Source organism: Mobula birostris, chromosome X (assembly GCF_030028105.1).
Source record: "Mobula birostris isolate sMobBir1 chromosome X, sMobBir1.hap1, whole genome shotgun sequence".
NCBI lineage: Eukaryota > Metazoa > Chordata > Chondrichthyes > Myliobatiformes > Myliobatidae > Mobula > Mobula birostris.
In genome coordinates, this window is record NC_092402.1 from 24,404,582 (window position 1) to 24,428,916 (window position 24,335).

Sequence of the window (24,335 nt, forward strand, 5' to 3'; positions counted from 1 at the left end):
TAAAATAGACCAACACCCAATGTGCAGAGAAAGGGGGGCGGGGGAAATCACAAATTATGCAAACAATGGAAGTGTGAAACAACATTCCAAACCAAAATGAGTCCTTAGACCAAACCCCGGAACAGCACCTGAGCAGGCCCAAAGCCTTGGTATCAGTTCATCATATTAGCGGGCATGGAGCACAGCAGCCGAGGGCAGTCTTAATAGTCTCAGCGCCACGGAGAGAGGAGCCGCCATCGCGGGTGAGTGAGCAAAATCAGCTCTTGCCTCCGATCCCAACTCCCTGTCTTTCCAATATATCATTTGTGTATCATACCTGGCAAATAATCTATTCACGACATTTTCAGAATGAACCTGGTTTAATGATTCCAATCCAAGATGAGCAATGAGTGTACACATTTCATTTTCATCTAAAAGTCCAATCATATCTGAGGTCACAAGTTCAGCTTTTCTTTTTAAACTGAAGAATCAATTATTTAATGTTACTACCACTATTAATAGGTGCAGTTAAAGTCCAACTAGTGTGACTGAAGAAAGATTTTGGAGAAAAATGTTGCAAAAATATTCAGAAAAATAAAACTTGCATCCTATTTACATTTCAGACTTTTATTTGTATGTTAAACACTAATCCTGATTGGTTTCATTCCAAATCATTTCTGTGATATTTAAAGAAAAGGTTCATTTTTGAGAAATTCATAAACCAGAATTAAAATTGTGCAAATATGATTTTTAAAAATCTGATGAATTAATGACAAAATTATATCAGTGTCTCATTTTACACCATGCTTTTTCCCTATAAGATTTCAAATAATCTACACACAAAAAGCTACACATAAACACAATGGCAGAAGTAATATATTACTCCAAACATGGAAAGAGTTAATTCCAGCCTTGTTCAACACTTTATTACTACTTCTGGTTAAAATGCCTTTGCTTCATGTTTAAACAATTAAAATATCCTGTATCAATTGCCTAGGAACATAAAACACTGTGTGTGGTCAGTTGCATAGTGTCAGAAAAGTGTTTTCTTTTTGTCAGTTTTTCATTACAAATGTTTTCTCATCTTCTCCTGAAAGGCACCACACTTGAATATGGTTCCACGAGGAGCAGCCATCCCCCACTTCTTGTCTAAGTGGTCACATTCAGATACAGTCATTGCCAGTGAATGCTAACAATTTTGATGATGTTCTCATCTGATCAACTAATAGTGCATTTCAGTTAGGGCTTACAAAGTGTCCATGCAAAAGTACATGAAGATAAAATCACTATAAAATTAGAATCAAATAAATTGTTTCTGTTCACTAAAGGAATAGACAAAATGCTGCATTTTGTTTCAATAGGTTTTCAATTTCAAAAATGTAACAGTTAAAAAAAAAATCAGCTTAGACATTTAACAACTTGCACCAGAGCCTGCCTTTAACAGGTTTCTGGCTTCAAAACCAAATTAAATATGTTCATCCAACAATTCAAATCAAAACTGGAATCTATACCAATTTATTCCTTTGTCTAAAGTGTCAATAAGATTTCATTATAATATGGAGACAAACCAAGCAATAAACATGCAAGAAAGAAAAAAGGAAAAATTGTATCTAATTTTGTGAACTTGAACATACCAAGAAGTGTTAACTATTAGGTGATACATAGTTTATATCTTTAGTTTTTCCATAGTTCAAATTACATTCTCAAAGTAGGAAGTGAGATTAGAATTAGAATCAGACATTTATCACTGGGGACCCTCACCATCCAGCATGTGCCCTTTTCTCATTACCACCATCAGGGAGGAGGCACAGGAGCCTGAAGCTGCACATTCAACATTTGAAGAACAGCTTCTTACCTTCCACTATCATATTTCTGAATGGTCCATGAACCCACAAACACTACCTCACTATTTTGTTCTGCTTTTGCACTATTTTTGTTATATAGTTCTTATTGTAAATTAGTAATTTTATGTATTGCACTGTAGTGCTGCTGCAAAACAACTAATTTCACAGCATATGTCAATGCTAATAAGCCTGATTCTAGTCTACTGCATGCACATTGACATCTACTGCAGGTAAAACAACTCTGGGAATGTTTCATGCACCGAGCACAGTTCTGCATATCCATGTTTTGTTGCTTTTGCTGGTGCAATTTATGCAGGATACAGTGCATTCTCGCATGCACTTTCCAAGTTTTGGATGAAAGGGTGTTCCAAGTTTTAGATGAATCATGAAGGGTGCCACAGGATGGAGCAAATGTCATCTGGCTAATCTGAGGGAAATGGTGTCTAATTTCCTCATCTAGGCCCTGAAATGATCCAATTAGAACAGCATTTCTGGGAAACCGCATCCAGAATTTGTATCAGGAAGTAGAAAACAAGAATTTCAATCATTGCAATCTTGGACATAAAGAGAATAGATCACTAAAAGTAATTTGTGTAGCTCAGTCTTGTGCTCTGTAATAAACTATATGTGAAAATATAGTCATCTAATATTGGGCATTTTAGGTATATATAAATTCCAAAACTGGGATCATCAATTGTCTCCTGTCCAATCCTTTTCTCTCCCATCATTGGTGCCTGTTCCTTCAGTTGCCTATATTCTGCTCTGTAAGCAAGATACACATCTATCAATGGAAGTCAAACTTGCAAAAAATTGTCAGCCTGTATGTTGCTTTCAGAATATGCTATAACTTAGTGCAGGAGCCATTTCCTCTTAAAAATAATTGAAAACATTAAGTACTGCATCACGTTTTCTTGCTTCATTGGGGTTTGAGATTAGACAAAAGTAAAGAAAATTATCTGAAAAAATATACTGTGTTCCATCATTGGAGAAAAATAAAGTTTGCTCCCTTCAATTTCAGATTCCACACTTTCAATAAAAAAACCTCAACTATTTTTATTAGCAGGTAAATTTGTGGAGTAATTTCTTTTTCTTTAAATGAATATAATTTTCCCATTCTCTGTTCTTGAGATTATGGAAAAGAAAAATGGGCTAAGCATAAAAAGGGCCTCAAATCAATTATTTGTATTTGACAATTTCAACACTTGTCATAATGCAAGAGATTCTGCAGATGCTGGAAATCTTGAGCAACACACACAAACTTCTGGAGGAACTCAGCAGGTCGGCAACATCAATGAAGGGCAATAATGTGCAGTGGTTTTATTCCAGAAAAGCACAACCCTGTGTACATCTAGTATGCATTGGAAGATGTTACTGAGGTCCCCCCCCCCCATGCATTTCTGCACAGAGGCTTATAAGCACACAGCAGTTACATCAACATGTTTGATTGATGTTATTTCAACCATGTATTGGCAAATGCAGGTTTAGAAAATGATGTGGGCCACAACCCAGTTGCAGAGCTTGACCAGGAGCACATCTCTACCTGAACTGCAGTTATACAGGCCTTGAGTGGCACCAAAGACTCCATTTTAAAGATGTTAATATTTATTTATGGGAGTCCCCAAGCCCTGTAATCCCTATCCCAAGTAACTATCCTCAAAAGTTCAATATTCCTTACGTGATCGGATATGTTTCCAGCATCCATCCACAAACTTGGGGTAAGGCTGCTTTAAAGTGCCAATTAACATTTCATATTAGGCATGCCACAAAAACCACCAGGAAATCACAGTTTTAATGCACATGATGTGTATACAATACACATCAGATAACCAGTCCTTGCATGAATTGTTTGATATAACTCACTGATGCTTACAAATGTCCATTTCATACATGCAACACACATCGAAGTTGCTGGTGAGCACAGCAGGCCAGGCAGCATCTCTAGGAAGAGGTACAGTCGACGTTTGAGGCCGAGACCCTTCGTCAGGACTAACTGATGTGCGTTGCTTGAATTTCCAGCATCTGCAGAATTCCTGTTGTTTGCATTGTCTATTTCATAATTTCATGGTTTTTACTTGCTTCCTTTGCTAAGGTTATATTTAAGAGTCAATGCACTACAGAAATGAAATGAGGGAAAATAATTTCTTGTTTTCTATTTTGTCCTGCAGAAGTTTAAAGATTACATTCTGAAAGATTCCATGGAAACTTCCAATAGAAATGTCAGAGAATTTACAAAACATTGATATGTGCTGGCATTCTGAAGCATTCTGATATGTGGCAGATGGCTATAGAGAGTTATATAGCTTGGTTAGGACAACATCACAGGAACATTTATTCATCTTTAAATTAAAAGTTTACTGATGAAAACTAAAATCATACTGACATATAAATATTTCTTCTACTGTGTGCTGATACAGCCCTTCTCCCCAGCTAAACTAGTAGCTGACTTATAACAGGAATTCTGCAGATGCTGGAAATTCAAGCAACGCACGTCAAAGTTGCTGGTGAACGCTCCTCCCCCTCCTGTCTTCTCCTATCATTTTGGATCTCCCCTTCCCCCTCCCACTTTCAAATCTCTTACTAACTCTTCCTTCAGTTAGTCCTGACGAAGGGTCTCAGCCTGAAACGTCGACTGTACCTCTTCCTAGAGATGCTGCCTGGCCTGCTGTGTTCACCAACAACTTTGATGTGTGTTAGCTGACTTATAACTACTTTTATCTGCATTATGAAGGAAGGTGCATGAGATGTTCACAATTAGAGTTTAATCACGGCTTTTAGATTGTTGATCAAATAATTAGTATTGTTGACATAGGGAAATAGCATTAGACCCTGAACTGGGAAAATTATTACATTACGTATTTCAGTAAGCTTTATAATCATGCAACTTTACTACATTGTTTCCCAAAACAAAGCTTTTAAATGACTACTGGAAAACTGGTAATTCTTTCTGAAGCTCTTTTAGAGATCTAGGTGTAATATTTATCTTCCTGCGCAATCTTCAAGGAAGAGCAATATATCTTCTCCAGATTCCCAGGGAACCACTTGAGCTTGAATGGTTGATGGTTCAGTCATTTTGGTTTTAGAGATCAAACTATCCAGTGGGTAATTCTTCCTTGGAAAGATGAAATCAGTTGGTGTCAAAGCTACAGAAGGGCAGAAATCATTGGTGCCATCTCCAACATAGAAGATTTTCTCAAATTCAACTTCCTCTTCAGCACGTTGCAATAAATGATCATGCAGGATTTGCTTTTTGCACATATTGATAGGACACTGCTTACACATGTGGGAGTGGTAGGGACTTATTGTAAAGATGTTTTTGTTATCAAAACATGAAGGATTTGTGTATATTTTCTGGAAGATAGTGGATAGGCCATTTGCTTGAAGAATGCTATTGATAAAAAACGTGTTGGCATCAGAAATAATAATGCATTCAAATAAATCTGAGGACTTTTTAAGAAACTGAAAGAGGTTTACCATCTCTTTAGTAAGTGGGGTTTCTGCCAGAACCTTTCTCATTGTTTCTTCTTTGACACCCTTCTCTCCAAAATACTGGTATACCTTGTTCATATATTCTCTCCAAAATTTTTCCTCCTGGGGCTGAAGCAATTCTCCTGGAAGACTTTGGTCTGGGTTACATTTGAGGATGACATAGTCACTGTTGTGTTGAATGATGGTCTCATCAAAATCAAATACAATCAGAAACTTATTCATTATTATCAAGCAGAAATACGAAGGCACAAGGAAAATGCTTCTGGAAAACAAAACAAAAATATGTATATGTTAGGAGAGTATTAAAATAATATTATCAAAAGCTGTCCTAGTGGTGCTGGGTCATAGTTTCCACTTTATAGTCCATAAATTACAACCTTGAGTATTTGTAAAGAAAGGACCTGAGAATTTGGTATTGTTCACAATGTAGGATGTCCCAACGCTATTGTGCAAAGAGCCATTTTCTTTTGGTGCAGCTTATTTTTTAATATATACATAACTTTAAAGTCAGTTTGTACAGTTTCCATGCAGGCTGATGGATACATATTGGCCTGAACACCAGGGAAACAGCCATGATCTTCAAAATTGTGCTAAGGGGCTTTTTTTGTCTCCAATGCCTCATCCAAAAGGCTGATGATTCCAGAGATTTCAAAAACATCAGACAGCTTTAGAAAATTTTCAATCAGAACAGCAAGTTGGGCCATCAAAGATTTCCCTCCAGATATACCAACAACCAGTTAAATTATAACTGCCCATAGCAAAGAGATGAGCAGGAGGAGATATTTGAAAATAAGAAACAACATTTTGTGACTTACATCCTATCATATTCTCAACTGCATCCCTGGTTAAAAACAGCTCTACTACAAAATTACTTTCCCTTGGATCTTTAACTACAACTTGTCAGAATATTGTTGATACACACTATGTATTACCTACAAATCAATCTAGTAGTGGTACAAGCTCAATACAAAGGAAACATTCACTTCTTTCGATAATTTTAACAGTGGAATTCCAGATAGTCTTTATAAGTTTAACAATCTGCTTCTATAAGGATATAAATGTTTGTGCTTATTTTAACCTTTTCTTATCAATCCTATTTGTTGGGATCTCCAAATAATACCAGAACAAGCTACACACTAACTTGTACTGTTTCAGGTTCTCCACTCAGTTCCAACAGAATTATGTATCCAATAGGAAGAAACCCAACAGGTTACATTCATCTTTGATTGCAAACAGATTGACAATAATCGAATTTAATTTCATAATTAGGTAACAATATTATTACTATTATTTTGCATGTTGAGCACACATGACTTCAGTATGCACAGTGTCTTGAAAAAGTATTCAGCCCCCACAACTATTTTCACATTTTACTATCTCTTTTTCTAAACTTAAAATATATTGAAGTAGGATATTTTGAGATAATCTACAAAACATTGTGCATCGTATCAAATCAAAAGAAAAATTCCCAAACATGTCAACAATTAACTAAAAATTAAAAACCGTAATGGTGAGGCTGAAGAAGTATTCTTCCTCTTTCAATTACTTCCTTAGGTGCAATATTGTACATTACCTTACTGACTCACCCAATTTATTGATGTAGAAAATTGGAGCACCACCTGTTTTCAATGAATTCATAAGGATAAATATGTCTTCTCTCTGTATGTCTCACCTCCAACATTATGGTGGTTTTTCAACAAACCAAACCAAAATGAAGACAAAAGAGCATTCAAGACAAGTCAGAGAAATGATAATGGAGAAGCACAAATCTGGGGAAAGGTACAAGATCATCTTAAAGGTACTGAACACGCCTCAGAGCTCAGTGCAGTCCATTGTGAAAAAGTGAAAAAAATATGAAACCACAGCCTCACTGCTTTGGCCAGGCTGCCCCTCTGAACTTAGTCACTGGAGAAGAATGACACTTGGAAGAGGGGCTGCTGTGACACCAACAGTCACCCTGAGTGAGCTGCAGAAGTCAGTGGCTGCAACTGGAGATGAGGTTCGTGGCTCCACAATCACGAAGGCCTTGCACAAAAGCCTTGCACAAAAAGAGTATTTATGGAAGAGCGGCAAAGAAGAAACCCTGGCTTAAAAACATGCATTTCCTTGTCTGTAAAGACTCTGCAAAGCCTCACTTAGAAGATACTGTAAAGGTGTGGAAAAAGGTCTTGTGGTCAGATGAGACTAAAGTGGAACTTTTTATCCTCAACACTAAATGGTAGATGTGATGTAAATCGAATACTGCGCATCAGCTAGGTAGCACCATCCCTACTGTACAGTATGGTAGAGGTAGCATTACGCTATGGGGATGCTTTTCTGCAGCAGGGATAGAAACCTGTCAGGATTGATGGGAAGGTGATTGCTGCTAAATAGAGAGATCCTGGTTAAAAACCTGCCTCTGCCAGAAAGCTTAAACTGGGGAGTAAGTTCATCTTGCAGCAGCACAATGACCCAAAACACACTGCTAGAGAAACCATGGAGTGGCCAAAAAGGAAGAAAATTGAAGTCCTTGATTGGCCTGGTCAGAGTCCTGACCTTAACTCGATCAAACATCTCATCCAAGACCTCAAGACTGCTGTTGACCGCCGTTCCCCAACCAACCTGGCACAGTTTGAGTAATTTTGCAAGGAGGAATGGGCAAACCTTGCTGAAGCTTTGTACAAAGCTAAAAGAGACTTACCCACGTAAAATACTGACTGTAATAGCTGTGCGGCAGTTCAACTAAGTACTGAGCAAAGGAGGGTGAATACTTTTGAACTGCTGACATTTCAGTTTTTGAATTTTGAGATTTTCATGCTTTAAAATTTACCCTGTTTTTTGAGCTCTACTGTGAAAAAAGAAGCATGTGATTCACAAATAAAAATTCTCAGTTAAATTGATCAAAATCTCTGGTTGTAATACTCATTCATGTCAACAAAAGAAGGTGGTGGGCAGCACCGGATTAAACTAGTGCGGGGCCTGATAGTATATGTTATAAAGGGGCCCTAAATTTAAAAAATGCACATAAGTATTAAAACATAAATTATTTGCTTGCATGGTAAAGTAATTCAATTTTTTCATTTTCTATACAGCCAGATAATACGACAAATGTCTGACACTTCAGTAATAGTATTACTTACATGTAGGTATCAATTTCAGATGTCAAAAGTAACAAAACTACAATTTAAAAGTTAGATTTTCTAGATTTAGCATGAGCAAATTTGTTGATAGGAAATGTCTATTTCACGCAGAAGTTCATGTTCAATGCTCATTAGAGGGAGATTGTTCAATCTGTTTTGACCCATGGTTCTCCTTAGTTCATTTTTAATCCTTTTCAGTTTTGAAAATGAGCGTTCTCCACTGCAGTTGTAACCATGAGTGACAAATAGATGCATTAGGCATTTTCTACATTTGGAAAACATGACTCCAAAGAATTGTCAGTTATCGAACGGTACAACTGTAACTCTACAAGGTCTTGTTTGGCACCAATATGAGAAGCAAGATCAGTTTTCAACAGTTCAGTAAACTTCACAAATTCTTCATTAAGACTTTCTTCCAGATCTTCCAGATATGATTTAATAAGGTTTGATGACCTCTTTACGATCTCTTCAAGTGTAAATGACTGTAACTGATGAAGGAATCCAAAAACACCATTCACCTTCAGATAAGTTTTCTGCCCTTTTGACAGGGCAGAAAGCAAGCTGTCAATAATGGCAAGAAATTTTCAGCTTTTAAACTTCTGAGAAGGCGTTTAGAGTTTCAACAAGTGGATCAAGAGTGCTGGAACCACTGAAATCATCATACATGAGTTTTTGCTTGTGTTTTCTTTGAGTTTGCTGTTAATTATCTTCACACTTAGTCAGATCCTTGGCTTTTTGCTCAATGTCTGAAAAAGTAGACCGCATAGGTCGAATATATCCATGTAAAGATTCATAGAGTGCACAAGCTGTGTCCAAGACTTGGACAGAAGATTGCGAAGAAGCACTGGTCATTTGAAAATGCTGTAATACTTGATCTCACAAGTATTATTCCTGTTTCCAACTTCATCATGGTTGAAAGTAGTCCACGAGCCTGTTGTCGACACTGCCTTCTGATCATTGTTATTTGAAATGTCATCCAAGAGTTGTTTTACTGCAGTAAAGCTGTGTAAAAGTGCTTTTGTTGCATCTGCACGAGCTGAGCACCTGGTATCTGACATTCTTTTCACAATGGGCAAATGAGCACCACCGTCAGATAATGCAGCAGAAAGGAGATCCCACCAACAAGCAGAAGCAGAAAAAAATGTGTACAGGCTTTCTACAAATTGAAAGAAAATTAATGCTTATAGACAATTCTTTGAAGTTTTCACATCTTTTGATTAAATTAATTCTACCAGCGCTAGTATGACTAAGCTGACATTCATGGCCTTTAGGAATGCAAGTTAAAATCCATAATACATTATTTGGTATCTTACGTGCTAACGTAGAGGACAATTCATATTCAAAAGCAGAGGTATGGTGTAAACTTAGCATTCTTGTCTCAGAGGCACCAGAGATGCATTGTTACAAATGAAACTGGGTTCACAGCTTTTAGGAAATGCATTGTTATGAACACAATCCACAGTACTTTGTCAAAGAACAGAATACTGATGGCTGAAGTCATTTATTATTTAAGTGTAAATGAATCGTCTACCCAAAACTCACTCTAACAGTCGTGAGAATACGATTTCACCAGATTGCAGCTTGCAAGCATTTAGTGCGGGCGGGGCCCTTGAAAATGCGGGGACCATAGCATATGCTACTTTTGCTACTAGGTTAATCCAGCCCTGGTGCTGAATTCCTCCAGCATTTTGTGTGCTTTACTATATATACTTGACCTTCATTGGGCCAACACCCTATTACTCTGTACCTAACTACACTGGTGGAGCATCTTCACCCCATGAATAACTGTGTTTCAAGAAGGTTAAAAAGTGGAGTGACATTTGCAATTTTCCAATCCTCTGGCACCATGGTTTTTAAAAGATTGTTGCTAATGCCTCCACAATCTCTACTGCTACATCTTTGAGAACCCTAGGGTGCAGATCATCTGGTCTGGGTGACTTATGTACCCTTAGGTCTTTGAGCTTTTGGAACACCTTCTCTCTTGCAATATGACTGCGCTCCTCTTCCCTCACACCCTTCACACCTTATTTAGTTCATCTGCCATCTCCTTGTCCATTATAATTTCTCTGGCCTCATCTTCTAGTGGTCCCATATCCACTCTCATCTTTCTTTTATTTTTTTACAGACTCATAAAAGCTTTTACAATCCACTTTGATATTGTTTGTTAGCTTGCTTTTATGTTTCATCTTTTCCCTCCTAATGACTCTTGGTTGCTCTCTGTCCGTTTTTAAAAGCTTCCCAATCTTCTGTCTTCCTGCTAATTTTTTGCTTTGTTGTTCTTTTGCTTATACAGTTGCTTTGACTTCCCTTGTCAGCCACAGTAGTACTATTTTATCATTTGAGTATTCCTTTGTTTTTGGAATACATCTATCCTGCACCTTCCTGGTTTTTCCTAGAAACGCACCCCATTGCTGCTCTGCTGTCATCCCTGTCAGCAGCTCCTTCCAAGTTACTTCAGCCAACTCCTCTCATACCACTGTAACTTCCTTTACTCCACTGAAATACTGCTACCTCAGTCTTTACTTTCTCCCTATCAAATTTCAAGATGAACACAATCATATTGTGATCACTGCCTCCTAAGGTTTCTTTTACCTTAAGCTCCCTAATCACCTTCAGTTCATTACATAACACCCAATCCAGTATAGCTGATCCCCTAGTAGACTTAACAACAAACTGCTCTAAAAAAAACATATTGTAGACATTCAACAAACTCACTCTCTTGAGATCCATTTCCAACCTGATTTTCGCAATCAATGTGCATGTTGAAATCTACCATGACTACCATAACATTGCCCTTTTGACTCGCCTTTTCTATTTCCCATTGTAATCTGTGGTCCACATTCCAGCCACTGTTTGGAGGCCTGTATACAACTGCCATCAGGGTCCTTTTGTCCTTGCGGTTTCTTAACTCCCCCCACAAGGGATCAACATTTTCAAATCCTATGTCACATCTTTCAAATGATTTGATGTCATTCTTTACCAGCAGAACCACACCACCCCCCTCTGCCTGCTTTCCTATCCCTCTGATATAAAGCGTAACCTTGGACATTCACCTCCCAATTACAATCATCTTTCAGCCACAGGTCAGTGATAGCCAACAACATCATAGCTGACAATCTGTAACAGAGCAACAAGATCATCCTCCTTATTTCTTATACTACATGCATTGAGATATAACACTTTGAGTACTGTATTTGCTACCCTTTGTGATTCTGCATCCCTAATTCACTGATATTTACCCTGCTGGCTGCAATTTTGTCCTATCATCTGCCTGCCCTTCCTGACAGTCTGGCTGCATACTATCATTGCTTTTTTCACTATCCGTCCTATCCTGAGTCCCTTCACTCTGGTTCCCAACCTCTGCCAAATTAGTTTAAACCCTTCTCAACAGCTCTAACAAACCTGCCCGCGAGAATATTGCAACACACATCAAAGTTGCTGGTGAACGCAGCAGGCCAGACAGCATCTCTAGGAAGAGGTAGAGTCGGCGTTTCGGGCCGAGACCCTTCGTCAGGACTAACTGAAGGAAGAGTGAGTAAGAGATTTGAAAGTGGGAGGGGGAGGGGGAGATCCAAAATGATAGGAGAAGACAGGAGGGGGAGGGATGGAGCCCAGAGCTGGACAGTTGATTGGCAAAAGGGGATATGAGAGGATCATGGGACAGGAGGTCTGGGGAGAAAGACAAGGGGGGGGAACCCAGAGGATGGGCAAGGGGTATAGTCAGAGGGACAGAGGGAGAAAAAGGAGAGTGAGAGAAAGAAGCTACACACATCAAAGTTGCTGGTGAACGCAGCAGGCCAGGCAGCATTTCTAGAAAGAAGTACAGTCGACGTTTCAGGCCGAGACCCTTCGTCAGAACTAACTGAAGGAAGAGTTAGTAAGAACCATTCTGACATGTCTATCCACGGCCTCCTCTACTGTAAAGATGAAGCCACACTCAGGCTGGAGGAACAACACCTTATATTCCGTCTGGGTAGCCTCCAACCTGATGGCATGAATATTGACTTCTCTAACTTCCGCTAATGCCCCACCTCCCCCTGGTACCCCATCCGTTATTCATTTTTATACACACATTCTTTCTCTCACTCTCCTTTTTCTCCCTCTGTCCCTCTGACTATACCCCTTGCCCATCCTCTGGGTTCCCCCCGCCTTGTCTGTCTCCCCAGACCTCCTGTCCCATGATCCTCTCATATCCCCTTTGCCAATCACCTGTCCAGCTCTTGGCTCCATCCCTCCCCCTCCTGTCTTCTTCTATCATTTTGGATCTCCCCCTCCCCCTCCCACTTTCAAATCTCTTACTAGCTCTTCCTTCAGTTAGTCCTGACGAAGGGTCTCGGCCTGAAACGGCGACTGTACCTCTTCCTAAAGATGCTTCCTGGCCTGCTGCGTTCACCAGTAACTTTGATGTGTGTTGCTTGAATTTCCAGCATCTGCAGAATTCCTCGTGTTTACACGAGGATATTGGCCCCCCTCGGGTTCAGGTGCAACCAATCCCTTTTGTACAGGTCATACTCCCCCAGAAGAGATCCCAATGATCCAAGAACCTGAAGCCCCCTGCACCAGCTTCTCAGCCACAGATTAATTTGCAAATCATCCTGTTTCTACCCTCTCTGGTGCGTGGCACAGGCAACAATCCAGAAATTACTACCCGGGAGGTCCTGCTTCTCAGCTTTCTATTGAGTTCTCTAAATTCTTTTTTCAGGACCTCTTTGCTTTTCTGACCTATATCATTGGTACCAATTTGTACCAAGACACCTGGCTGCTCTCCTTCCTGCTCTAAAATGTTGTGGACACAATCCAAGACATTCCTGGCATCTGGGAAATAACATACCATTCAGGTGTCCCATTCACGTCCACAGAACCTCCTGTCTGTTCCTCTGACTATTGAGTCCCCTACCACTACTGCTCCCCTCTTCTCCCTCCTTCCCTTCTGCACCATGGACCCATGTTCAGTGCCAATAACCTGGTCTCTGTGGCATTCCCCTGGGAGTTCATCCCCCACAATAGTATGCTTATTATTGAGGGGAATGGCCACAGGGGTGCTCTGCACTAACTGCCTATTCACATTTCCATTTCTCCTGACAGTCACACAGCTACTCACATCCTGCAACTTCAGGCTGACTACTTCCCTGTAATTCTGATCAATTATCTCCTCACTCTCCCGTACAAGCCGAACGTCATCCAGTTGCTACTCCAGATCCCTAACATGGTCTTCAAGGAGCTGCAGTCCCTGCACACTTCACACAGGTGTCCTTCCCAGGAAGACTCTGGGTCTTCCAAGACTCCAACATCCAACATGAAGAACACACAACAGCCATTTTCTACACTAGGTACAGTAAGAGAAAAAAACAAACCTTAACAGAAACTTACCCAGAGCCAACACCTCTTTCGAGCCATTATCAGGTGAGTTACTACTTGAGTGTTTTATCTAAGAAATAAACATTTACAAGCTAGGTATCCAGTTGAGTTAGCAAGTGCCAGACTTAGCCAACTTTTTCTTTAAAAAGTGAGAAATGTTATTAACATCACGTCTTTACCATCACACAACAGGCAATAAAGTTGTCAAGATGGGCCCAAAATGAGCAGCAGATCAATTAAAAAAATACAGAGACACAATTATTGAATTGAACTGAATTGAATTGACTTTATTTCTTACATCCTTCACATACATGAGGAGTAAAAATCTTTGTTATTTCTCCGTCTAAATTTGCAATGTGTAATTTATAGTAGTTTGTAATAAATAGTATGTACAACAGGACAGTCAACATAGCATAGAAATACAATTGTGTCAGCATGAATTAATCAGTCTGATGGCCTGGTGGAAGAAGCTGTCCTTGCTTTTAGTTGCGGCATCATTTCCCGGATAGTAGCAGCTGGAACAGATTGTGGTGGGGGTGATTCAGGTCTCCAATGGTCCTTTGGGCCCTTTTTTCACGCCTGTCTTTGTAAATGTCCTGAATAATGGGAAGTTCACAACGACAGATGCGCTGGGCTGTCCGCACCACTCTCTGCAGGGTCCTGCGATTAAGGAAGGTACAGTTCCAATACCAGGCAGTGATACAGCCAGTCAGGATGCTCTCAATTGTGCCCCTGTAGAAAGCCCTTAAGATGTGGGGGCCCATATGTGAAAAAGGTGCTATTGTGCCACTCTCACCACACAGCTGGTGTGCGCAGACCATGTGAGGTCCTCGGTGAGGTCCAAGGAACTTAAAGCTGTTTACCCTCTCAACCCCATTGATGTCAATAGGGGTTAGCCTGACTCCATTCATCTTGTAGTCCACAACCAGATCCTTTGTTTTTGCGACATTGAGGGAGAGGTTGTTTTCTTGACACCACTGTGTCAGAGAGATGACTTCTTCCCTGTAAACCACCTCGTTATTGTTTGAGATTAGGCCAATCAATGGAGTATTGTCAGCAAATTTAATTAGCAGATTGGAGCAGTGGTTGGCCTTTTCAAGAGTTGTTGAGATTTCTCTGAATGTTTAATTGATAAAAGAAAGTGTGTCGAGAGTCGACTTCTCAGCTTTTCACTTCACCCCTCCCCCTCCTGGTTTCTCCTTTCACCTTGTATTTCTTTCTCCCCACCATGCCCTCCCCCCATCTTCTTACTCTGACTTTTCATCTTTTTTTCTCCAGTCGTGCTGAAGGGTCTCGGCCTGAAACGTCGACTGTACTATTTTCCGTAGATGCTGCCTGGCCTGCTGAGTTCCTCCAACATTTTGTGTGTGTTGCTTCGATTTCCAGCATCTGCAGATTTTCTCGTGTTTGTGATCTCTGTAATCTGTTTGAAATTTGAATGCTGTTTATTCCAGAGTTGGGAAGGGTTTGGCAGATGTTTTGTAAGCATTAGTTTTTTCATTAAAGGGCATGGTTTTTATTTGCAGGATTAATTTTGTAATCTTGGTTTGTAGTTTCATTTTAAATTAAATTCAGTATTTTGATGGTGTGATGGTAATAACACTCATCCGTGAAAGAACTCAAAAACACTTTAAAATATAAAAGTTATCTTAAAGGTTGATCAATGCCAAGAGTTGGTCTTCATTCTTCATCTGGCCTAAAATAAAGGTTATGGCATAAATGAAACAGAATTTCACGAAATTTCAATTTTCAGAATTTCAAGTAGTCAAAGGTGCCTCCATTAGAAGAATCTCCCATGAACTGCTTTGGAACGTTGTCACAAGTGTTTTAATGATGCAGTAAAACAGTGTTAAAACTGCTGGCCTTCAGCTTTTGAGCTTTGGAAAGGGTCATTACCAGCAGCCATACTTTCTAAAATCTTTGTCACTATCAAAATTTCCAAGGCCCTGCATAGAGGCACAAGGGTAAGAAGAACAAGGAAAATACAGTATAATTAAAAGATTGGGTAAAAAAAAGTTAGGTTCACATGTGATGTCAAATTCCTCCAATTATGTCTCTGTAACCTATTTTCTCTCACATGCCCATTAACACCATCCTTCACCTCCCCTCCTCCCTGAATCTATGTGTAATTTAAGGAGCCAATCAAACTAACAACTAGCATTTCTTGGAATGTGGGAGGAAACCACAGCATCCAGAGGAAACCCAAGTGGAACCAGGAGGGAGATTCAAACTTCCCAACAACAGCTAGAGAGGTCAGGATTGAACTTGTGTTGCTGCAGCAGTGTGACACTTTCACACCTGCAGTATCACAAGCCAAAGAAAATTATAGAGATCATCACTAAGCACTTACTTGGTCTTTTTTTGACTTCATAAAAGCTGTCTGCACCATCACATATACACAATGTACGATGGATAAAACAAGTAACACTGTTTAAAAATCAACATTCCAAAGGAGCTTCTGTCGTATATCAAGATGGCCAATGAACAAGGTATCGGAGGGACAGTACAATGTCCATGGGGTTGGGGGGTGTCACCCACTCATTCTATCCATTCTTGACTAACTCACCCTATTATTCAGGTTTGTCTAACTCCTTATGGATTTCAGCCTTCATGTGAGCTTGAAGTAAATTGGCTTAGCATTTGGCACATTGCACATGTAGTCTCACACTAATTCTGTTAAACCATGTTTCTTTGAGACAACCTTTTATGCTTGTGGTATTTCTCTGGAATATGTCCTCAGGTTCAACATGCTCTTGCTTACTGACTCCTTGTTGAACTATTTGATGAACATAATTGAGCATTGAACATTGTATCAATGTTTATATTGATAAACAGACCACTGCCTTCCACTTCAATTTTCAAATCACTATATTTATACTTCCCATTCTTGCCAGAAGTTACACATTTGCTTTGTAAGATCTGATCTTCATGCTATCTATCAGCTTCAGTGTAGATGGGAGAACATCACTTATGGGGAGAGATTCCCTAGAGTGAAGAAGACTGAACGATGACCTGATAAAGATGTCTAAAGATATAAGAGATACAAATAATGTAGTTAGTCAAAATCTTTTTCCAATATAAGACCATAAGACAGAGGAGCCATTCAGCCTATCAAGTCTGCTCTGCCATTCCACTAAGATTTTTTTATTATTCCCCTCAACACCATTTTCCTGTCTTCTCTCTGTAACTTTTGACACTCTTACTAATTAAGAACCTATCATTTTCCACTTTAAATATACCCAAAGACTTGGTTGCACTGCCAAACCACAGTGGTATCATAAAAAAGAGGGCATAGGTTTAAGGTGAAAGCAAAGAGTTTTAAAAAGGGTTTGAGGGGAAAATAATTACACAGAATGTGGTTGCTAACTGGAACATGCTGGAGGAGATGGTGGAATCATATATCATTATACTTCAGAGATAGCAACACATATCAAAGTTGCTGGTGAACACAGCAGGCCAGGCAGCATCTCTAGGAAGGGGTACAGTCGATGTTTCAGGCCGAGACCCTTCGTCAGGACTAACTGAAAGAAGAGCTAGTAAGAGATTTGAAAATGGGAAGGGGAGGGGGAGATCCAAAATGATAGGAGAAGACAGGAGGGGAGGGATGGAGCCAAGAACTGGACAGGTGATTAGCAAAGGGGATACGAGAGGATCATGGGACAAGAGGTCCGGGGAGAAAGACGGGGGGGGGGGGGGAACCCAGAGGATGGGCAAGGGGTATAGTCAGAGGGACAGAGGGAGAAAAAGGAGAGTGAGAGAAAGAATGTGTGTACAAAATTAAATAACAGATGGGGTACGAGGGGGAGGTGGGGCATTAGCGGAAGTTAGAGAAGTCGATGTTCATGCCATCAGGTTGGAGGCTACCCAGACGGAATATAAGGTGTTGTTCCTCCAACCTGAGTGTGGCTTCATCTTTACAGTAGAGGAGGCTGTGGATAGACATGTCAGAATGGGAATGGGATGTGGAATTAAAATGTGTGGCCACTGGGAGATCCTGCTTTCTCTGGTGGACAGAGCGTAGGTGATCAGCAAAGCGGTCTCCCAGTCTGCGTCGGGTCTCGCCAATATATAGAAGGCCACATCGGGAGCACCGGACGCAGTATATCACCCCAGCCGACTCACAGGTGAAGTGTCGCCTCACCTGGAAGGACTGTTTGAGGCCCTGAATGGTGGTGAGGGAGGAAGTGTAAGGGCATGTGTAGCACTTGTTCCGCTTACAGGGATAAGTGCCAGGAGGGAGATCAGTGGGGAGGACGAATGGACAAGGGAGTTGCGTAGGGAGCGATCCCTGCGGAAAGTGGGGGGGGGGGTGGGAGGGGAAGATGTGCTTAGTGGTGGGATCCCGTTGGAGGTGGCGGAAGTTACGGAGAATAATATGTTGGACCCGGAGGCTGGTGGGGTATTAGGTGAGGACCAGGGGAATCCTATTCCTAGTGGGGTGGCGGGAGGATGGAGTGAGAGCAGATGTGCGTGAAATGGGGTAGATGCGTTTGAGAGCAGAGTTGATGGTGGAGGAAGGGAAGCCCCTTTCTTTAAAAAAAGAGGACATCTCACTCGTCCTGGAATGAAAAGCCTCATCCTGAGAGCAGATGCGACGGAGATGGAGGAATTGCGAGAAGGGGATGACGTTTTTGCAAGAGACAGCGTGAGAAGAGGAATAGTCCAGATAGCTGTGAGAGTCTGTAGGCTTATAGTAGACATCAGTAGATAAGCTGTCTCCAGAGATAGAGACAGAAAGATCTAGAAAGGGGAGGGAAGTGTCGGAAATGGACCAGGTAAACTTGAGGGCAGGGTGAAAGTTGGAGGCAAAGTTAATAAAGTCAACGAGCTCAGCATGCGTGCAGGAAGCAGCGCCAATGCAGTCGTTGATGTAGCGAAGGAAAAGTGGGGGACAGATACCAGAAGAGGCACGGAACATAGATTGTTCCACAAAGCCAACAAAAAGGCAGGCATAGCTAGGATCCATACTGGTGCCCATAGCTACACCTTTAGTTTGGAGGAAGTGGGAGGAGCCAAAGGAGAAATTATTAAGAGTAAGGACTAATTCCGCTAGACGGAGCAGAGTGGTGGTAGAGGGGAACTGATTAGGTCTGGGATCCAATAAGAAGTGGCGAACTTTGAGACCTTCCTGATAGGGGACGAAAGTATATAGGAACTGGACATCTATGATGAAAATAAAGCAGTGGGGGCCAGGGAACTTAAAATCATCCAAAAGTTTAAGAGCGTGAGAAGTGTCAGGAACATAGGTAGGAAGGGATTGAACAAGGGGGGATAAAACCCCCCTTCAGAGATAACTTCAGAGATAATTAGGCAGGCATTTAAGTTAGTAAGACATAGAATGATATGGACATAATGTGGGCAAATAGGATTAGCGTAACTGGGCGAAAAGGTCAGCAGAGTGCACCATTGGGTCCATTCCTATGCTGTACAGTCCTATGTGTTGGTGATTCCATCATATGAGCTTTGTTGCTGCCCTTTCAATGAGAAAATTTTTGGCAGAGAGTACATTGTTCTAAGCTGTCAGAATTGTGAAGGATGATCTTCACATTTTCAATAGCATCTTTTCTTAAAGTCCATTTCACTCATGTTTCTCAGGCTTTGAGAAGAGCTTCCACCTTTGCAATAGCTGTTTGTCTATCTACAGTATAGTGTCCATACTGACAATGTTTATCAGCCAACATTCTTATGCACTTATTGGAGTGATGTCTCGGGTAATTTTAAGTACAGAGGAACAGTAAATCTTATGCTTTGAATTCTGTTTATCTGTTATCCTGCAAACAAATGTGCCAATTGTAGAGTAATCGTAAAACAAAAATAAAAGCTACAGATGCTGAAAATCTGAAATAAATATAAAAAATGACAGAAATACTCAGCAGATCAAGCAGCATTGATGGAGAGAGAAACAGGGTAAATGTTTTAAGTTGGTGATCTTTCATTAAAACTATGAAAGATTGGAGATCAAGTTCATTTTCAAATTGCAAAGTTGGAGAAGGGGAGGAAACACAAAGGAAATGTCGGTGATGGTGGGGACCAAGAGACACTGAATGACACAAATGGCAATGGTACTGGCTAATGGAATACAGTGAAGGATCATTAATTGCAAGTGACCTGCTGAGCCAGATGTTTCAGCAACTACAGTATCAAGACATTTGCTTCAACATAACTGATGGTCTCACCTAACTGTTGAGTCAAGGTTTATACCTCAGGAAAGTATGACCTTCGGCCCACTGTCTTCAAGCTAACCACCAAATAACTATACGAATCAATCCCATTTTCCAGTGCTTGGCTCAGGGTCTTCTTTGCCCTGGCATTTCAAATGCTCACCTGAATACTTACTAAATGTTTTGAAAGTACCTGCTTCCAACACCCCGTTGGGCAGTGAAATCCAGATTTGATCTACACTCAGTTAAGAAAAAATCTTTTTGGAACCCTTTCTAAAATTTCTAGTCTTTACCGTAATCCTATGACCTCTAGTTTTAGACACCTCGTCTATAGGGAAAATGTCCTACTTTCTGCTCCATCTATGTCCCTCTTAATTTAACCCCTATCAGATAGCCTTCAGTCTCCTCCACTCCAAGTAAAATAGAACTCAATGCATCCATTCTTTCCCATAACTGAAATATTCCATCTTAAACAACATCTTGGTGAATCTCCTCTGCACCCTCTGTAATGCAATCATGTCCTTCCTATACAGTGCAGGCTAGAAATCTACACAGTACTCTAGCTGTGGCCTCACCAACGCATTATAAATGGTTCCATAACCTCCCTGTTCTAATATTCTTTGCTCCGACTAATGAAGGCAAAATCCCATAAGATAAGCAGAGGAATGGCATGTGGAATTTCATTTGAAGAAAACGTGAAGTGTGACCATATGGGAGACAAGGTTCAGTGTGAATGGTTAATTCAAATCAAACTAAACTATAAGAGAGAAAGGAAGATGAAGATGAAGAAAAAAGACAAAGATGGAAGAAGTCAATTTTTAAAAATAGTTTATATTTAATATTTCTGAGAATTATAAAAGTTATAAATGTTTGTATAAAAAAGACAAAGATGGAAGAAGACAATTTTTAAACATAGTTTACATTTAATATTTCTAGAATTATAAAAATTTGAAGACTAGAATTCCACGATTATTAAACTTAAATTTCAGAGGTAAAGAAGATTTTTAAACATTTACTTCTAGCAGAGTCGATAACGGATGACTTTCTCTGGTGAGCTTACTGGGTATTTATGTAAATATTACAAAATTCACACACTCCCATTTAATTTTAATGTTCAATCTTTCTATGGGATATTGGTATTCCACACTTTCTGGAGGAACTGGTCAATTCAGGTGGGGCTTCCCAAATGTCATTCTTAACTGTACATATGTGATACTGATTATAGCTGTCTGATTTACTCTGTAGTAATGCTAACAGTTTCACTGTGATTTGCACAACAGAGACTGCTCAATTGACAAGTCAATTGAATATTTCCAGTGTGTGAATTTTGCACGTTTATTGCAGCTTTTGTTGATGGTGTTGTTCAATGTCAGGATATCCTTTTGGCTGAGTGTTTTGTGACCACATATGTGACAACATACAATAGACAGCACAACATGGTGGTAAGGGAAAATGATTCAACCAACAAATGCATTCTTGCACCTCTCCAAACATTGAATGTCAGTATTAGACACAATGCAAATCCAATGAAAGTAACAGTGATTCGACAAATTTGTTGTAACATTGCCTGAGATAAAAGTCATGCAAGATGTATTAGAGTTCAATAAGCTTGCATATTGATAAATTAGTGTGTTTTTTTGGATGTGATGCCTCTAATATATTGCTCAATGCCATTGTAACATCGATCTGCTCAGATAAAAAAATGCACGGCGAGGTCACCTTATAATGCTGAAAGGAGCACTGAACTTTGTCCATAATAAAATAGTGATGGTAAAATGCCCAATTTCTGCTTTCCTTCAAGGAGATTCTAATTAGAGTGTGTGACATGCTGAGCAGTTACCAGCTGCGGCGTAACTAGTTGTGGCTTGCCTTCTGTTTCTTTCACTTTACCCTCATGGTACCTCTTTGGTAACAGGTTCAGGCAGGTTGTCTGTCATTAGAAAATATGCAAATATGCTCACAGCTTCCCAGTATTGAAATGTGTCATCCCACACAAATTTCTCCAGGAGAGAAGAACGGAAATTACAACAGGATGCTGTGAGCTCTGGAGAAACTATCAAAATAACCTCGGTCTATTTTGAGCTTATAACTATTATGGCATCTAATGATTTTAATTACATATGAAGCAAACATACAATCCTGCTCCATTCAACTTGGCTAAAAGCAGAAATAACTGATCTTTTTCAGCAGAAATTTTGTACCAACAATAACCAACAGAGAAATCAATCAAGGCCATGAGAATATCAAGATTTGGACAACAAGAAACTGATGTTTAAATTATGCTTTTGGCTACTTTTTTCTTCTCCCCCCCCCCCACCCCCACCAAACTGCTTCTATGAGTGAGATATCTTGTAACAGCCAAGAGTCACAAAGCATTTATCATAAATGATTCACCCAAGACAGTTTCAACAGCTCAACCATGCTGTTTTATTTCTGATCTTGCCACAGTGACTGCTCTTTAAAAGTACTTCATTGATTGCAAGGCAATCATAAATGGTGCTACAGTGGATTCTGGTTAATTGGGCCATTGGTCAATTGGGGCAGCATTTATTTGGGACAACTCTTAAAGAACAAACACTAATTGAGAAAATACTCGGGATCCCCTTCATTTATTTGGGGCACTATAACGCTTAATAAGGACAGGAGACTGTTACTGAACAGTTTCTAACTAGCATCAGTCACGTGTAGTTGAGTGGCCATTAGATACTACACTGTGCTTGGAGTGAACAGTTTTTTAAATAGCATGTATTTATGTTCAAAGAGCAGTGATTTTTGTCACTGTTAGTTGGTGAGAAATAAGCAGTAAGACAATTCTGAACTGTTTTGCTCACTGCAGTTTCAACATTCAGGGTTGCAGATGCCAGAAACGGCTGTGGGTAAAAATGAAATGATTTCACTACTTCAACAAGTTAGGAACTACAAAGAATTTGAAGGTATCAACAGTCATCTTGAATATTACAATATTCAAACAGAATGATAAATATTTGGCTAGCATGGCTAGTGTTTGGCAGTCAGGTGTTTGGGGAGCAACTTGTTCACCTGAAGCCCAGTGATGCACAATATGGACATGTCTGCTATTCCATAATGATCTCCTCAGTGAAAGTTGTCACATACATCTTCCAAATGGATATTAAGATAACGAGGGCAAATAACTTCTTTTCTGAGTTGGGGGCATTTCACTTGGCACTGGGACTAGAGATAGTTGAAACATTCTGAAGGAATATATAGATGTCTCGTCAACTCAGTCCTGCATCATCACCCCTTATTTGGAGATTGTGTCCTTTGCCTTGGATCCTCCAGTCCAAAGAAAAAGCTTGTCAATTCTTCTCAAAACCTTGTAGTTCAACTACTTCTCATTCTGTTAAACTCCTGTGAGTATAGAACTATCTTACAGTCTCTAAATTTAGATGGCAAACTGCCCTCTTTGAATATATCTTCAGTCATTGACTGGACTACTTAAGTGTAATCCATTGCACAAAAGTGTCTCATAAATTTATGTATCTTTTTTCAATAGGATATACTGAGTGCAATTTATGAGCTGAATGTCCTCAGCAGTAAGGTGTGATTTGTGATGAACTCCTGTTGAGTAAAAGCCTCAAGCCATCCTTTCTATTTCAACATTTGGAAACAAAGCAGGAACAATGCCAAAACAAATGGCAATATTTTTCAAACGAATGCTAATGGCAGCAGAAAATTTGGTACTTTGTTGTTATTGATCACAATATTAAGATTCTTGAAGCCTTGTAATCAGTGAGTTGCAGACTTAATTGGTCAGGAAAACCTCCCACCATGGCAGAAGAACTAACATCAGCTGCGTAATACAGAATGGGGAGCTGCTTGTTGACCACAGAAATTATATAGTTCATTAACATCTCATAACTCCTTCATCTGTCTTCAGAAACTATAGAATTTAAGCCCCAGAATTTCACTTTAGAATGCCTACTGAGTGAATGTTCATGGTCTTCTGCTGTTGTAGCACATCCACTTCAACATTTGAGATGTTGTGTGTTCAGAGATGCTCTTCTGCACACCACTGCTGTAACATGTGGTTATTTGAGTTACTGTCATGTTTCTGTCAGCTTGAATCAGTCTGGTCATTCTCCTCTGCCCTCTCTTATTAACAAGAAGTTTTCACCCACAGAACTGCTGCTCACTGGATGTTTCTTCACTTTTCGCACCATTCCCTGTAAACTAGAGATTGTCTGTGAAAACACTAGGCATCAGCAGTTTCTGAGATACTCAAACTACCCAGTCTGACACCAACAATTGTTCCATGGTCCAAGCCACTTAGATCACATTTCTTCTCCATTCTGAAGTTTGGTCTGAACAAAAACTGAACCCATTGACCACGTCTGCATGCTTTTATGCATTGAGTTCCTCCCACATGA

General features: G+C 40.0%; 1 protein-coding gene across 2 annotated transcripts in view; it reads right to left on the reverse strand.

Annotated features, from left to right (window-relative positions):
• Window positions 1-438: 438 nt before the first annotated feature.
• LOC140191372 (phosphoethanolamine/phosphocholine phosphatase-like) overlaps window positions 439-24,335 on the reverse strand; it is a 68,463-nt gene continuing 44,566 nt past the window's right edge. For both annotated transcript variants that reach the window (XM_072248728.1, XM_072248729.1), the window contains exon 2: window positions 439-5,571. In XM_072248728.1, the coding sequence (XP_072104829.1) occupies window positions 4,800-5,531 (732 nt within the window). In that variant the 5' untranslated portion in view covers window positions 5,532-5,571 and the 3' untranslated portion in view covers window positions 439-4,799. The remainder of the gene's footprint in view (window positions 5,572-24,335) is intronic.